General features: G+C 44.6%; 1 protein-coding gene across 3 annotated transcripts in view; it reads left to right on the forward strand.

Annotated features, from left to right (window-relative positions):
* Window positions 1–5963: 5963 nt before the first annotated feature.
* Window positions 5964–16327, forward strand: part of APOO (apolipoprotein O) — a 40658-nt gene continuing 30294 nt past the window's right edge. For 2 of the 3 annotated variants that reach the window (XM_071550023.1, XM_071550081.1), the window contains exons 1-3: window positions 5964–6003; window positions 10544–10651; window positions 14750–14869. In XM_071550023.1, the coding sequence (XP_071406124.1) occupies window positions 5995–6003; window positions 10544–10651; window positions 14750–14869 (237 nt within the window). In that variant the 5' untranslated portion in view covers window positions 5964–5994. Of the gene's footprint in view, window positions 6004–8707; window positions 8826–10543; window positions 10652–14749; window positions 14870–16327 lie in introns of those variants that run through there. The other variant, XM_071550143.1, reaches the window with a different exon arrangement.

A 16327-nucleotide genomic window follows, 5' to 3' on the forward strand; every position in this document is an offset into this window, starting at 1 on the left:
CACCTACATCAAAGCTAAGATATTTGTATTGTTCTTTTCTGTAAAGGTTTTCACATTCTTTTTATATAGTCATATCAGTAATTTTAAAGATTAACTTTTACATTAAAGAAAAATTGCACTGAAGATGCTGGAGATAATAAAATTATTTGAATTAAAAAATTTTCTGAAACAACCATTTGTTCTTCAGATATTTATATCTATGTTACATAATTGCATCAGTAATTGCTGTATAGCCACTGAATATAAAGGTATAACAAAAATATGTATTTGTAATACACGCACCATTGTATATACAGAAACAATTGGAATTTTCTATTCACAGACCAAATTAAAAAAAGAATGTATTTGAAATATTCTTATGTCTGTCCTCTGCAAAACTGGGAAATAGTCACTCCTACCTCCAGCCTGGGACTTAGACTTGGTTGGGACCCAACCAGAGCAGACACTGTTACTCACCTTGATGCCATCACTCCTTCTGAATGCTCTCCTGTCATTTTCAGGTTTGAACATTTTCTTCCTATAACTCCTTAAGAATTAATAAAAATGCATCAAGAAATGAGACTACTTTGCTCACAACCCATTCACTCTCCACATGCTCACAAAACCACCATAAAATGCTGCAAAATGGATTTCCCACCAACCCTTGCCTCGCCCTGGCTGCTTCTATTCCACAAATAAAACTGACTGTGCAAAGCATAGTGCAGAAAGAGGCCCTTTAGTGTTCCTCACTCACTGGTCACTTATGTACATTTTAGGTATAACTCTTCCTTGCTAAAGAGGGAAGCTTTATATCCAAATCTGTGTCCTGGGTTGAGGTGGCAAATTGCCAACTGTCCAGGACAGAGTGAAAAGGGTCCCTCCTCCCCCCAACCAACCAAGGGAAAAAGAAGAGGGAGAGAGTGAAAAAAACCCACTTCTAAAGCAGGTTTATGCTGAAACCAATTACATGTATTTATACACAAAAGAGAAAAATAAGAGGAAACTACAATATAACACACACTTACACAAGTTACATATATATAACAAGGAATAACTTCCCACTCCCCAATTACTACAAAGCAAAGTCTATTGCACTAGATCTGTAAGTACTCTGAGAGACACATAGCAAGAAACAGAAAGAGTAACAACAAAAATGTTTCTACTTTCCTGAACGCAAACAAAATGCAAGCAGAGGCAGCAGGGGCAGAAGCAAGGCCTGCTTCAAGACAAAAGCTGGATCACGTCTGGCTTGTACCTCGGCCATGGCAGAACTGACTAAGCCACTCCCACACACTGGATTTTACACCCTTTGAGATGATGTAGCATGGTATGGAATACAATATTATTGGCTGGAAGAAGTCAGCTGTTAGCTAGCTCAGCCCAGCTCAGGTCATCTGACAATTTCAGGCCTAATCTGAATTTTAAAGACTAACTTCTTGGCCTACTTGGCTAAACCCATAACAATCTGTAATAAAATATCATTGTTTTCTGTTATCCCGTGTTTGGGTACTAAAGCTCATCTCATACTGTTCATGAAAATTCTGCTACTCTGCTAACTTGAAAGCAGCCTGTTGAGAAGCATTGCCCAGTTCTGCAAGGCAGTAGTTAAACATCCCCATTAGTATGGAAAATACTTTTTCCTGCCATAGCTGCTTCTAGCAGGCCTATAAAGAGACTGCAGTAAAGAAATGTAGGAATTTTCTTTAAGAATGAGCAACAAAAATTACCATCACAAAGAAAATATAAGCTTATACAAGGGTGCTTATCTCACCTCTCTGCCCACAATGCTTCTCCTGATCAACTGTTGCTACCATATTCTTCAGCTGCTTTACCTTTTGCATAAAAATTATTTTAATAATGTTTTAAAAATTATTTTAATAATGTTTTCCAGAACTAATAAGGTGTTATTATCCATATTTTAAAATGAATATTGACTCTTCTAAATTGTTACAGTATTTTTGTAACATGAAAAAAATCATAAAGAGAGGATCCATGTTATTTTCTTGGTGTTGTTCTGTGTTTCATTTGGAGGGTAGGCTTCTCTCTCAGTGGCAAGGAGGAGAAGGTGGTGAATGGTTGGACACAATGACCTTAAAGGTATTTTCCAACCTAATGATTCTATGATAGAGTTGCAGTTCCAAGTGAAATTCAGGTGCCCTGAATGCTCTGATGGAGCCCCGTCCTGTCCATCTTGAGGCAGGAGAGGCTGTTACGAAGTTTCAAAAGTTATGCAGCCTGAATCAACACAAGTCCTGATAGAACAGCCCCCTAACAGAACTGTGATGGCAAGTGTGTGGCACAGCCTATGGGAACCTCCCTTTTCCATACATAACAGTAAATCTACACAGAGAGTACACACTAATGTTTACAAGTATCAGGGTAATTTTTCACTGCTACCTAAAAACTGTCAGTATTTGGTAAAAGCAAGGCACTTGATTGCATTGAAATGTGGTGTTATGTGACCAAGATAGTAAGTATGAGGATAAATACCTTTTAAAATGTTAACAAGCACCAAGATCCACGTAACTGGTCAGAAAATGATGAGGTGAACATAACATGTCACCTGATTAGATGGACTTACTCTTTTCTTGCTAATATGTTTGTGGCCTTGGCGATGGGTGCTGTGGAAAATCATTAAACACAAAACCATGTGGAAACCCCTGACCAGAAAATCAGAAGAAACAAAGCGGCCGTTTATTTGCTCACCATATGAGAACAGATTTCCCATGATTTAAATGAGAACAGAGTATTGTCTTAGTTTATCTTATCACACAGTTATTTAGGTTGGAAAAGACCCTTAAGATCATCGTGTCCAACCTTTGGCTGATCCCCTCCTTGTCAACTAGACCATGGCACTAAGTGCCACATCCACTTGTTTGTTGAACACCTTCAGGGATGGTGACTCCACCACCTCCCTGGGCAGTCTGTTCCAGGTCCATTATCTGACAGGAATTTAATATTCATCTCCCACTTAGTTACATGACAGCATGGGATGTATACAAGACCCTTCCTCACAGCAGATATGAGTGAAAAAACTTGTACCCATCCAAACTCACTCAAGTGAGCTGGGAGATGCCACAGGTGATGCAGAGACCAAGGAGTGTAAAAAACACAGGGAAAAGGGTACTTGCTTTTTTGTTTTGGCTACCTGGTGATTACTAGCAAATCTCATAAGCACAGCCCACCCTCCCACTACCAGCCTCATAACAGAACTAACAATTATAATTGCCCTTTTCAACTGATCCACCTTCACCATCATCCTAACCAGAGCCACAACCCTACTAACCACATCCTACATCCTATTCATACTTGTCGTAACGCAGCGAGGAGTACCACCAACCTATCCATCTATCCAAAATTCAAACACATGAGAACATCTACTAATAACTCTCCACATTCTACCATCCCTCCTCCTAGTCCTAAAACCAGATCTAATTTCAGGAATCCCCTCATGCAGGCATAGTTTAAAGCCAAACATTAGATGTTTTTAATGAGATTAGAAAGGCACAGAACCCAATCCATACACGAGCCCCATTGTGCTGGGTTTGGCTGGGGAAAAGTTAATTTTCTTCACAGTGGCTGGTATGGGGCTGTGTTTTGGATTTGTGCTGAAAACAGTGTTGGTAATACAGAGATGTTTTTGTTACTGATGAGCAATGCTTACACAGAGCCAAGGCCTTTGCTGCTTTTTCTGTTGTCCCCGGGCAGGAGACTGGGGGTGCATGGGAGGTTGGGAAGAGACATGGCTGGGACAGGTGACCCCAACTGGCCACAGGGATATTGTGTGCCACATGACATCATGCTCAGTGTATAAAGCTGGAGGGAGGAAGAGGGTACATTTGCAGGGATAGTGTTTCTCTTCCCCAGATCTCTGTTATGTGTGATGGGGCCCTGCTCTCCTGGAGATGACTGAACTCCTGTCTGCCCATAGGTAGCTGTGAATTAATTCCTTGTTTTGCTTTGCTTGTGTGTGCAGCTTTTGCCTTCCCTGTTACACTGTCTTTATCTCAACCCAAGAGTTTTCTCACTTTTACCCTTCCGATTCTCTCACTGTTCCTGCTGGTGGGGGAGTGGAGTGAGCAAGTGGGTGCGTGGTGCGTAGCTGCCAGTTGGGCTTGAACCACAGCAGTGGTTTGCATGCTGAGCATGATGCCATGTGGTTGGAATATCCCTTTGGTCCATGGGGGTCACCTGTCCCGCCTGTGTCTTCTCCCAAATTCTCATTCACCTCCAACTTCTTTGAAAAGCAGCAAAGGCCTTGGCTCTATGCAAGCACTACTCAACAATAACAAAAACATCTCTGTATTATCAACACTGTTTCCAGCACAAATCCAAAACACAGCCCCATATCAGCCACTGTGGAGAAAATTAACTCTACCCCAGCCAAAACCAGCACATCCAACCAAATTATACTGGCAGTGAGACAGAAGGGCAGTAAAGCTGGTGAAGGGTCTGGAGCACAAGTCCTGTGAGGAGCAGCTGAGGGGGCTGAGGTTGTTTAGCCTGGAGAAGAGAAGGCTCAGGGGAGACTTAATTGCTCCCTACAACTGCCTGAAAGGAGGGTGTATCTGGGTAGAGGTCAGTCTCTTCTCCCAGTCCAGTAAGAGCACAGAGTCTTAAGCTGCACCAGGGGAGGTTTAGGTTGGACATCAGTATGAAACTCTTTACTGAAAGGGTGATTAGACATTGGAATGGGCTGCCCATAGGGTGGTCCCGTGGTGTAAAGGAGAGCACTCTGGACTCTGAATCCCAAGGTCCTGAGTTCCAGTCTCAGTGGGGACCGTCCCCTGGCAGTTCAATGCCTCCCTGCCATCCCATCCCATCCCATCCCATCCCGTCACATCTCGGATGCTCAGCAGGGTCAGCCCCGGTCAGTACCGGGTGCTGTGACAGTCCTGAGGACTTCCCTGTCACTGTCCAAGCTCGCTCGGCTGTGGCAGATGGACCTGAGGACTTGAACGGTGGGGCCAGTTCTGTGCATGCTGTGCCTCACCTAAAAAATCCACTGTGCAGGCTGGAAGGGCACACCCATGTGGGGAGAGCCCTTCCCAAATTTTCGCTTGCCAAGTCTGGCCATACATACGTACATATATACATGGGCTGCCCAGGGAGGTGGGGAGTCGCCGTCCCTGGAAGTGTTTAAGGAATGACTGCACGTGGCACTGAGTGCCATGGTCTGGCTGATAAGGTTCGTAGTAGGTTGGACTCTATGACTTGAGAGGTCTTTTCCAACCCAATTGATTTTGTGACCACTGAGCACCCGAATCCTCCTTGCAAACCCTGCTCGGCCCGCGCTGGGCCGGCGGCGGGGCTGGCGGGGGTGTGTGCGGCGCTTCGGCATTGCCCCACCTGCGTCCCGAGGAGACACCCCTGCACTGCAGTCACCGGCAATCCCAAGCCGGGACATTCCCCGTTCCTCCGGGCCATTCCCCGTTCCTCTGGGCCATTCCCGGTCCCTCCGGGCCATTCCCCGTCCCGCCGGGCCATTCCCGGTCCTCCGGGCCATTCCCGGTCCCTCCGGTCCATTCCCCGCTCCCTCCGGGCCATCCCCGTTCCTCCGGGCCATTCCCGGTTCCTCCGGGCCATTCCCGGTCCCTCCGAGCCATTCCCCGCTCCTCCGAGCCATTTCCCGGTCCCGCCGGGCCATTCCCGGTCCCTCCGGGCCATTCCCCGTTCCCTCCGGGCCATTCCCGGTCCCTCGGGGCCATTCCCGATCCCTCCGGGCCATTCCCGGTCCCGCCGGGCCATTCCCTGTTCCTCGGAGCCATTCCCGGTCCCTCCGGGCCATTCCTGGTCCCGCCGGGCCATTCCCCGTCCCTCCGGGCCATTCCCGATCCCTCCGGGCCATTCCCGGTCCCTCGGGGCCATTCCCCGTCCCTCCGGGCCATTCCCGGTCCCTCCGGGCTATTCCCGGTCCCGCCGGCCGGCGGCGGCACCAGGCGCGCGCTGCCCGCCCTCCCCGTGACGTCACGCCACCATGACGTCATCGCTCGTCCCCGCCCGCCCGGCGCCGCCATGTTCAAGGTGAGGGAATCGGGGATCATCCCCCAGTCCGTCCGTGCATCCATTCATCCATTCCCCGGCCCTGCTGCGCCGGCAGCGCCCGGGGCATCGATCCCGCGGAGGGGCGGCCGCACCGGGAGCTCCCGGCCCTGGGGGTCCCCGTTCCGCCCGCGGGGCTCGGTCCCTGCACCCTTCACAGGCTCCCGGTTCTGCTGTGGCTGCGGCCGCCCGATCGCTCCTTCCAGCGCCCCGGAGCCGCCTGTGGCGCGGGAGGAGCCGCGCTCCGGGGTGCGGGCGGCGCGGAGGGGCCGCAGGGCCGGGCATGGAGCGCGTTCCGTGTCCGGAGCTGCCGGGGCCGGGACTGCGGCACCCACTGCGGGTCGCGCAGGTGTCCCCTGAAAGTCACCTAAAAATGACAGCTCGGTTGTGGGAGGTCTCCCTTTAGTGCGTGAGGGTTGGCAGTGAAACCTGCGAAAAACACGATCTGCGGCTTTTTGTCTGAAAGGCCTTTGGCTCCTGTCAGAGGAGCCCCAAACAGACCCTTCAGGCCGAGGCGAGCGGTGTGTTCCGCTCGGGGGCTTGTCACGGCTGCTCCAGAAGCAGGAGGGCTTTTTAAAAAAAATTGTAATGCTCGATCTTGGTTCTCCTGGGTACTATTTTCTGTGTCAAATGTTGCTAGTCTGTATCATAGAATCATAGAGTCAATTGCGTTGGAAAAGACCTCCGAGATCATCAAGTCTAACCCTTAGTCCAACTCCAGTCCATTTACCAGATCATGGCACTCAGTGCCACGGCCAACCTCACCTTAAAAACCTCCAGGGATGGTGAATCCACCACCTCTCTGGGCAGCCCATTCCAATCCCTGAGCACTCTCTCTGCAAAGAATTTTTTTCTGATATCCAACTTAAATTTCCCCTGGCAGAGCTTGAGCCCATCGTGCCCCCTTGTCCTATTGCTGAGTGCCTGGGAGAAGAGACCAACCCCCACCTGGCCAGAACTTCCCTTCAGGGAGTTCTAGACAATGATGAGGTCACCTCTGAGCCTCCTCAACATACGAAATGCACTAATGTATCCTAAATATACTAATGTAACTAAAACACAAGTTCCATCATAACATGAGGAGAAGCTTCTTTCCCTGGAAGGCGGGAGAGCTCTGGAACAGGCTGCCCAGGGAGGTCATGGAGTCTCCCTCCTCAGAGACATTCAAAACCCACCTGGAAGTGTTCCCATGTCACCTGCTCCAGGTGATCCTGCCTTGGCAGTGGGGTTGGACTGGGTGATCTCCAGAAGTCCCTTCCAACACCAACATGTCTGTGATTCTGTGACACTGATCTGCTGAGCAGCCTTGCACCTGCTCTGCTCTTCCCCCAGCTTCTTTTTTCTTCTTGTGCATTGATGTTGTGACAGTTGCTGGAATTATTTGTGAGAATTTTATCTTACAATCACTGACAATTCCCTGATTGATATTGAATTGTCATTAAAGGGGTTATGTGGGTTCAGGCATCCTGCCTTATACTATTACTTTTATACATTGAGGTTAGGCAGATTTAGGTGCTTCAGGCCAACCTCATTTTATGCCTCTAAGAGCAAAAGGGGAAGGTGGCTTTTCATCCTTGATATTTGTGCTTCAGGAACAGGAGTACTCACGAGTTTGGGTTTTGGTTTTATGTTTTTATAGTTGGAGTTAAGAAATAAGAGGAGGAATAGGAAAAGAAGATTAAAATGCAGTGGCTTCATACAACAGGACAAATATCAGCCTTCTCAGAAGTGTGCTCAAGGGGTTTTTTTCTCTGCTGTTTTTCCTTTTCCTCCTGTTTTGACAGTGACAGTAACAGTAATAAGTAAATTGAGAAACCACAGACTAGAGGAAAGAAAAGTTCTACTTAATCTTTAGCTCTTTGTTCCCCTGTTTGTTTGAGAATGAATATGGGATTTATGCTTCCCATTATTCTTTTAGTTAAGAACTTTGAGAAAGAGACTAAAGCAAGACAATAGAAGATGAAATATCACAGCCCTTTTTTCCCTCCTGCTTTCTGATAGAATTTGCTTCTTTTGTGTCTGAAGATGAAGTTGAATTTTGTGGCTAGAGCAAGGAGTGAATGTAGCACCTTTTTTACTTACAGCCACTGCAGAGCTTTGCCAAGAGGAAGGAATGTCAGGTCTGCTCTGTTGATACCAACAGAGTAGTTGATACCAACAGAGTAGTTGTAAGACAGGCAGGTTGAAGATACATCTCAGTCAGTCAAAATGCTTTACTAAACCAATTGGTTTAGTAATGTATGGTTAGTACAGAATTAAGAAATGAGATCCTAAAGGGAATTTTGGAAACAGAAAGTGCAGTGGTTGATCTTTCATACTCCCAAATAAATATTTCCATGTGTGCAGTACTTGAGCACCAGTTCTGTCTGTCCCATAAAGCAGCTGATAGAGAGGACCATGACAGTCTGTCCTGACCAGCACATTTAAGAAGAGATGCAACTTTCACTTTTAGTGGTTAAGTTTATTTTGTTAAAAAGTAAAAAAAGTGGAAAAGGTGTGCATTTCAGTATCTCCATAGTATAAATGGTTGACGTTTTCAGTCTGAGTAGTTCTGTGATCACTGATACCTGTTTGTGTAACCAAAGTGCTTCCATTCTTGTGGTCTGCTGTTTGTGTCTTTATATAAAAATTTCAAATATTTAAAGCATTTGGAATTACTGTTTCTACTGTTGACAGCACCATTGACACTGTTTGAAAACATATTTCAGAATGAAAATGCATTTAGATTTTTGCCTTTTCAGTGACAGAACAATTTTGCAGTGAAAAAGGAAAGATTGAGGAAATAAACTCTACAGTTATTAATGGTTAGTAGTGTTTGTGCTTTTGTCTTGGCTAATGGAATTATGTGAAAAGTGTTTTAAGCAAACACTATTAGAGATTATTCTTGTCTTTCCTTGGCTGTGAAACAGCTGATCCAGTCATTGTGGTGTTTCATTTATAGTGCTGTAGTAATGCATCTGTAAATTCACATGAGGAAAAACTTCCATTTTGAGCAAGTTTTTCCATACCCTTTGAGCCCTCAGATCCCTTCCATCTTCCTGAAAAGCAATCTTGTGACCTGGCTCTTGTGTGCTGTTTCTCTGCACACAAATGAGAAGGAAGTTTGAGGAGCCTCTTCGTTACATTTAATAAACGTTCCATCTGCAAATGCTTATTTGTATACAGTAAGCTGATGTGGTCTGGATAATTTTAAGGCTATTTTCTAACAGTTCTGCAATGGTCACGAAGTTGCAGAGCAGTTGTCCTGTGACGAGGCCAGTTATCATCATCACAGCATGAGGGATGTTTTGGTCTGACCAAGGCCACACAAGCAGCTTGGTCTGTGCAAAGGACCCTCCTGTTTCTGAAAAGGTGCAGGGTTTGCTGCCTCCTCCTTTTTTCACCCCCCTTCCCTGGCCACACAGTTCCTCTCAGTCTGTTTCCTGGATGGGTTCAGCTTGCTAAGCCTGCACAAAGCTCTCCAGTTCTCCATCAGGACTGATCTTTTGCCAGACTGGTGAGGTGAAATTGCCTCATGGTGGGAGCATCGGGCCACCCGAGCTAGGGCAGGGTGAGCAGCAGGACTGCTGGGAGCCGGTGCTGGAGCAGAGCCAGGTGTTTCCAGTCTGGTGTTACATCCATTCACCTATAACCTGATACAGCAAAGCACAGGCTGTTGTAACTGCACTTTCCCTGAGCAGTAACAGGAATATGAGACACTGAGAGCTTTCCCATTTCAGTTATTGTTTCTGGAGTTACATTTTGCTGTTAATAAGGATAAACAGTTGTTGGAAGATGCTCACTGAGCATTCTGGATTTACTATGCAGTTATGGTTTTTATCTTCTGTTTGTTAAGTTGAAGCAGACTTTGCCATTAAGAAATACAGTTTAGTGCAGATCCTGAACATTGGGACAATTCTATCCACCTTACTGATGGTGGTTGTGTTGTGTGACTGGATTGAATCTGCAGTATTCAAGAACAGTTGTCAAGTAATTCAAGTTTCTAACAGAAAAGTAGAAGACATTCCTGAAATTCTTAGAAAGCAGTGATTGTGCTCTGATATTTTCACCTGTAGGTCTCATTCTTTTCCTCAAATCCAGCTGCAAATATTAACTATAAATAAAATGCTGAACTTCTGGGTACTGACTGAAAAAAAAGAGGTGTTATGGGCATTCACAAAATTGTTTATAATATGAATATAATATTAGTATTTATACTGAGAAAGTTAATAAAAGTTTCGTTTCAAATGAGAGAAAACAAGATGTTTTTGTGAGATGAAAACTGGTGAGATTGGCATTTATATTTACTGTCTCCTTTATCCTTAGGCTTTGCCAAACACCATCTGAATAATTTAGGTGTTACCATTTGTGTGCCTTAGATTGTGTACTGCTAACCCCCCTTTCTCCTAATTTCTAAACATCTCAATATATCACCTTTTACCATGTGTGGAGGTGCATAAACATTGTCTCCATGGGTGTGTTCAGATGTGTTGCCATTTTATTGGCTCCTAACCATGTCCTTGTCTTCCTGTGACGTTTCCAGGTAATTCGGCTGGGGGCCACCCCCGTCAGCCTGAGCTTGCTCTCTCTCCAGGTTTATGCTGCTTCCTCAGAGAAAACTTCCAAAAAGGAGTTGCTGAAAATCGAGGAGGTGAGTGTGGGTAGAGCCTTAGTGCTCTTCTATCTAAGGAATTCTGCAAGACATTATATTTTGTTGTGTGAAAGCCTTTAGGTGCATCTCTCCACCTTTTGTATTTTTGCCTTTGTCCTGGGTTGAGCTGGCAAAATGTCAACTGTCCAGGACAGGGTGAAGAGGGTTCCTCCTCCCCCCAACCAGCCAAGGGAAAAGAAGAGGGAGAGAAAGAAAAACCCTCAAAACCAGGTTTATGCTGAAACTCACTGCATGTATTTATACAGAAAAGAGAAAACTAAGAGGAAACTACAATATAACACACACTTACACAAGTTATATATAACAAGGAATAACCTCCCACTCCCCAATTAATACAAAGCCCATTACTCTAAATTCATAAGCACTCCAAAAGACACTCAGCAAGAAAGAGAAAGTATAAGAACAAAATATTTCTACTTCCCTGAATGCAAACAAAATGGAAGCAGAGGCAACAGGAGCAGGGCCTAGCATAGTAGAGGAGCTGCTAGATGTCCTCCTCTTAGTGCAGCCATGCTGGAACTAACCAAGCCACTCCCACACACTGGATTTTACACCCTTTGAGATGATGTAGTATGTTATGGAATACAATATTATTGGCTGGAAGAAGTCAGCTGTTGGCTAGCTCAGCTCAGCTCAAGTCAACTGACAATCTCAGGCTTAATCTGAACTTTAAAGCCTAACTTCTCGGCCTACTTGGCTAAACCCATAACAGCCTTTAAGTTTGGTTCCCAGTTTTCCATAATAGAGAGGTCTATGTAGTTCTGCTTCTTTTACCTGGGGGTTGCATTTGATGTTCTTCACTTGACAGCATCAGGCTTGTTTGTAAGATCCTTTTCCTATGTTAAAGCCTTCTGTTCTTCATTCAGAAATTATGTTTTTGTGTTTGTAGATTTGCTTGTGGTCATATTTCAAATCCACAGGAATATTTTCTTTGCTTTTTATCTGGGTAACACCACTTGTTTTTTTTTTACTTTAAGTACTGTTGGCAAATTCTAATAAAATTTCTTTTATATTCTCTACTAAATCAGAAAATGTTTTATTTCTAAAAATGTCCTCTTTCTTTTATGATCAAAATTCTTGTCTGGCAATGTTTTGAATCTGCTATAGTAACTTACAGAATTTTTTCAGTTTTCCTTTCTTTACAGTATTTGGACTTAAGCAACAAAAAATACAATAAGTAGTGGCAGTAAATACCTGTTACCTTTTTATTCTCCAAGATGTTGCAAACATCTTGTTTATATCATAAGTAGCACTCCAAAACACCCTGTCAAACTGTAGGCTCACCAGTGTTGTTGCATAGGCTTTTAAAAGCCTCCAGCATTAAAAAAAATGAAGTAGTTCATAACTAAATGCAGCTTTATAGCCACATTTTGTGTAGTTGTTTAAAAGTTTTAAGCACTTCAGTCCAAACTAAAGTGTTATTACATAAGGAGTGAAACTGAATGTGCTGGTTTAAAGGTAAACCAGCAGGAGAAATGAAACCAGCTCAGGAGAGATTATAAATCAGGGTTACAATTTAATAAAAATATTACAATAAATACAATGACACAAAGAGAAATTGCTTTTAACTGACAGAACCCAGTAGTATAACCTGGTGCCCTGGGGCACAAACACAAAGGGGTTTGTTAGCCCCTGTGCTGAACCCCACATGGTTCCCCTGAATCCAAAGCAAAAGGAGGTAAAAAACCTGTTGGTGCAGATGATGGTCGTAGTCTGGTGAAGAGTGATGTTTACAGTCTGATTGAGAGTGGTGGTCTCCTCCTGTCGAGGTTCTGGTCCTCCTCTGGGTCCAACAAGTGGTTCTCCTAGTCACAAAACCCTCAAGATTATACTTCTTCAGGTCCAGCTAGGACCACCCAGTACCTCCCCCAGGGCGGGGAATTGTACAATGGGTGATCTCAGTGTGTGTCATGGGGTATTTGGGATCACTGATGGCCCATTAGCAGACACGCCCCCTCTGGCTGGGTGTGCAGGTGCTAACAACTCCCTAGAGGGGGGTTATCACAGCTCTTATCTCACAGGTGTCTTTCACACCCAGCTCACATCCCCAGGGGTCAGGTGTGCCCTGGGCAGCTGCTGCAAATGGTCCATTGTTCTTGGGAAATGAATAGGGGGTGTAGAATACATAGCTTTGGTCACACCCACACAGTGATAAACTGGTCCCACCTGCTGAACTAGGACACTGAATTAAACTTATTTTTGCATATACTTCAGTCTTTTGGAGGTGTGTGAGTGGGCGGCTCACCTGTGCATTGTGGGGGCATTGATAATTGCAGAGCTCTGCTGGGGGCATCAGTAACTGCAGAGCTCTGCTGGGGACATCAGTAACTGCAGAGCTCTGCTGGGGACATTGATATTTGCAGAGCTCTGCAGGCTTCACCCCCCCGCGGTGACCTCGGTGTGGCTGGCGGGTGCCTGCCCCTCCCTGCTGTGAGTCAGTGCAGGGGCAGCGTGTGCAGGTCCTTGTGTGCCGAGTAATTGCCTTGCCTGTCAGCTCCAGCAAGGCAGAGTGTGCAAGCCGTGGAGTTCTGGCTGCCTTTCTTGCCATTCACAGAGCATTAGTTTGGATCTTGACTGTGTCAGCTGTCCAGTTGCATAAAATTTATGGGACTTTCCTTACTGCTAAGGCTTCTGTTCTTGTGCCAGACGTGGCTGTGAGGTTGTCCAACAGGATCCAGGTTCAACTGGTGACTGTGACTTCAGGGATGACCAGAGCTGGTAGGGAAATGACACTGAAAATGCTTGTCTTGTAAAGTGTTACAGGAAATCCAGCTACACAAGTTACTGAATTAGTGGACATATTCTATGTCATTATATATTTTGCTATGGTTAGCAGCTTTTTTATTAGGATAGAGATAGAATTCTTTTACAGATTATCATGAAGGGAAGTTCTGGCCAGGTGGGGTTGGTCTCTTCTCCCAGGCACTCAGCAATAGGACAAGGGGGCACAGGCTCAAGCTCTGCCAGGGCAAATTGAAGTTGGGTATGAGAAAAAAATTCTTTCTAGAGAGAGTAATCAGGCATTGGAATGGGCTGCCCAGAGAGGGGGTGGATTCCCCATCCCTGGAGGTTTTTAAGGTGAGATTGGCCGTGGTGCTGAGTGCCATGATCTGGTAAAGGGAGTGGAGTTGGACCAAGGGTTGGACTTGATGATCTCAGAGGTCTTTTCCAACCCAATCTATTCTATGATTCTATGAAAAGAGGGCTAGCTACACTTGAATGCAGCAGTATTTGTAAACATCAGTTTGTAATAAATTACTAAATGGACTATAAATATAGTGTGAAGTATAAGCTTTTTATACTAAACATCAGCATGGTGTATAAACTGCTAGAGATTGTAATAGATTTTGGGTTGATCTGAACTTTGCTGTGCATCTTCAACAGTATAGGTGTTAGTCTTTTTTTCTCTTTTTAATGCAATATGATTTTAAATATGCTTAAGTAATTTTAATAAATGTCATACTAAACCCTAAAGAGGGTGGTTTAGTATTTATTGTGTGAAGGTGCCCATTGTTGGTTACAGTTCCTCTCCCTCAGCCCCGGGGTGCTGTTAGTGCTGTCAGTTGCTGATGTGGTTAATGACCACAGCATAGAGATGTTGTACCATTTTCCTGCTCAGTAACAAACAGATACATTTGTATCGGATGTTACCTTTGTTAGAAGCTGCTCAGGCTCTTTGATGGTGTCTTGTGTGAATACAGAAAACCACGGCTTGTGATTTCTCGTACATTTACTATGTTAACTGGGAGCCAGAAGTGCTGATTAAGGCGAGAAACATTTTTCACAATCATGTTTTGTGTTCTTATTAAACTAGTTTAATATTAATTTATAACTTGTGACTTGGATCATATAGCAGCTATGAATGAATTGCATAGCAGTTAGAATTCTGTCACCTTCATCATAATTATGTACTGTATAATTAAACTTTGCTCATAATGGTTGTCTCACACCTGTGTGAATTTTTATTATGCATTGTTTATGTAGTAAGCACAGTGTTAGGTATTCTGTTCATGCCCTCAAGACCTACTTACACAATTAAACCTTTGGTTTTAACCTCTTGTTTGCTGATATTCACAGCTGTCACTCTACTCCTCTCCAGCTCGTGAGACTAAATATGTGGAGACTCCACAAACTGAATTGGAAGAGGGGGTTTCCCGTCTGCGGCGTGCTATGGAGCCATATACAGCCTGGTGTCAGGTATAATGGTTATATCACATCTGAGAGTGGCTCAGGGATAGGGATCAAGCTGGGATTGGCATTTTTTTTTCCAGAGATAGAATTAACAGGTAGCAGCACAGTAAAAGTTGATAGCTGTGAAAGCATTTGTCAAAAATGCTGCATTACTTAAAGTTTTCTGCATTAGTTAAAGTTTTCCACAGTTCAAGTCATAATGTCTACTCCATTCTCACACAAACCCAGTTGTTTCTTTCTACTAATTTGCTGCACTAAACCCCTGCATTTTTTAATTTTGTCTCCCTTCAAGAGAATTAAAATTGACTAAAGCATAGAATTTTTATCTGAAATTAACTTTATGCTTAAATATATCTAGGGATATCTGGATTTGGTACTGTCCTGTGGTGGAGGAAGGCAGTAGAGTGATAATCAAGTTTGCAGTTTCCATGCTTAAGGAGAAAGCCTTAAATTATCAAGTGTTGTGTTTTGGAGCAGCACTACTGAGTTACCCTCACTGCAACTGACAAAACACAACTTTGCAAAAAATAAATCAGTATTTGCTGAACTGGCAGTGGTAAACCCAGTCTCCAGACCTTACCCCAAAACTTTTCTCATACATATTTTATTAGGTAGCTTGTTTATAGTAAACAGTCATTAAATACAAAAAATAGTCTCTGGAGCACAGAGGAAAACCAAGATCTTTGTAATTAAGGCCTAAATTGTTGGTATTAGATTGCAAAGTTGTAGGATGACTTTCTTGCTCTTTCCTGGCACAGCAAATGTTGAGGCTCACTTGTGAAGCAAGGGAGGGCATCTTTGCCATCTGGTTGCCTCTTGGCAACTTTAGGCAGTTCTCTACTTTGGCCTCTGGCTGTTGTGAATCCTCGTAAGCTGCAAACTGTTTGTCCAGTTCTCCATAGAAAGCCAAGCTGTTCAGATCAGGGTGTCCTTTCTGCCTGGAGGGTTCATGTGGTGGTTCTGACCTCCTTTGGCAGAAATGAAACTTTTTTCCAGAGGTACTCAGTGTTACTCAGTGTAGTGATGTGTTTCTAAAGTGCCGCCAGCAGGAGCACTGGCTGCAGTTTGGAAGGTGGAGGGGGGTTTTCCACGGGGTAATTTGAGGTGTGACCTCCCAGAACACTTGGGTTCTGTTCTGGTAACCTTAACCTTAATCTCAAATGAAATTTGAGAGCAGCTGGGCTGCCCACTAGGACTGACTGCAGGTAAGCCTTGAGCCTTGTTTTATGTCTTGCTGGCCTGTTGTCATCCTATTTGTTTGGGGTTTTTTTGTCTGTGTGGTGATCATTTACATAAGATGTGCTCCTCTGCTCACACACAACAAGCCACTTCCTGGCAGTGGTTACTGACTCATTTTATGAGGTGGGCATGTCAGCTTCATGGGTTTGGGGTAGTTTTGTTTGCTTAACTGTAGTCATAGGTAGCTTTGGTTTTACACCACCCCCACCCTCTGCTATGCTGAAG

Source organism: Pithys albifrons, chromosome 1 (assembly GCF_047495875.1).
Source record: "Pithys albifrons albifrons isolate INPA30051 chromosome 1, PitAlb_v1, whole genome shotgun sequence".
Classification (NCBI taxonomy): Eukaryota; Metazoa; Chordata; class Aves; order Passeriformes; family Thamnophilidae; genus Pithys; species Pithys albifrons.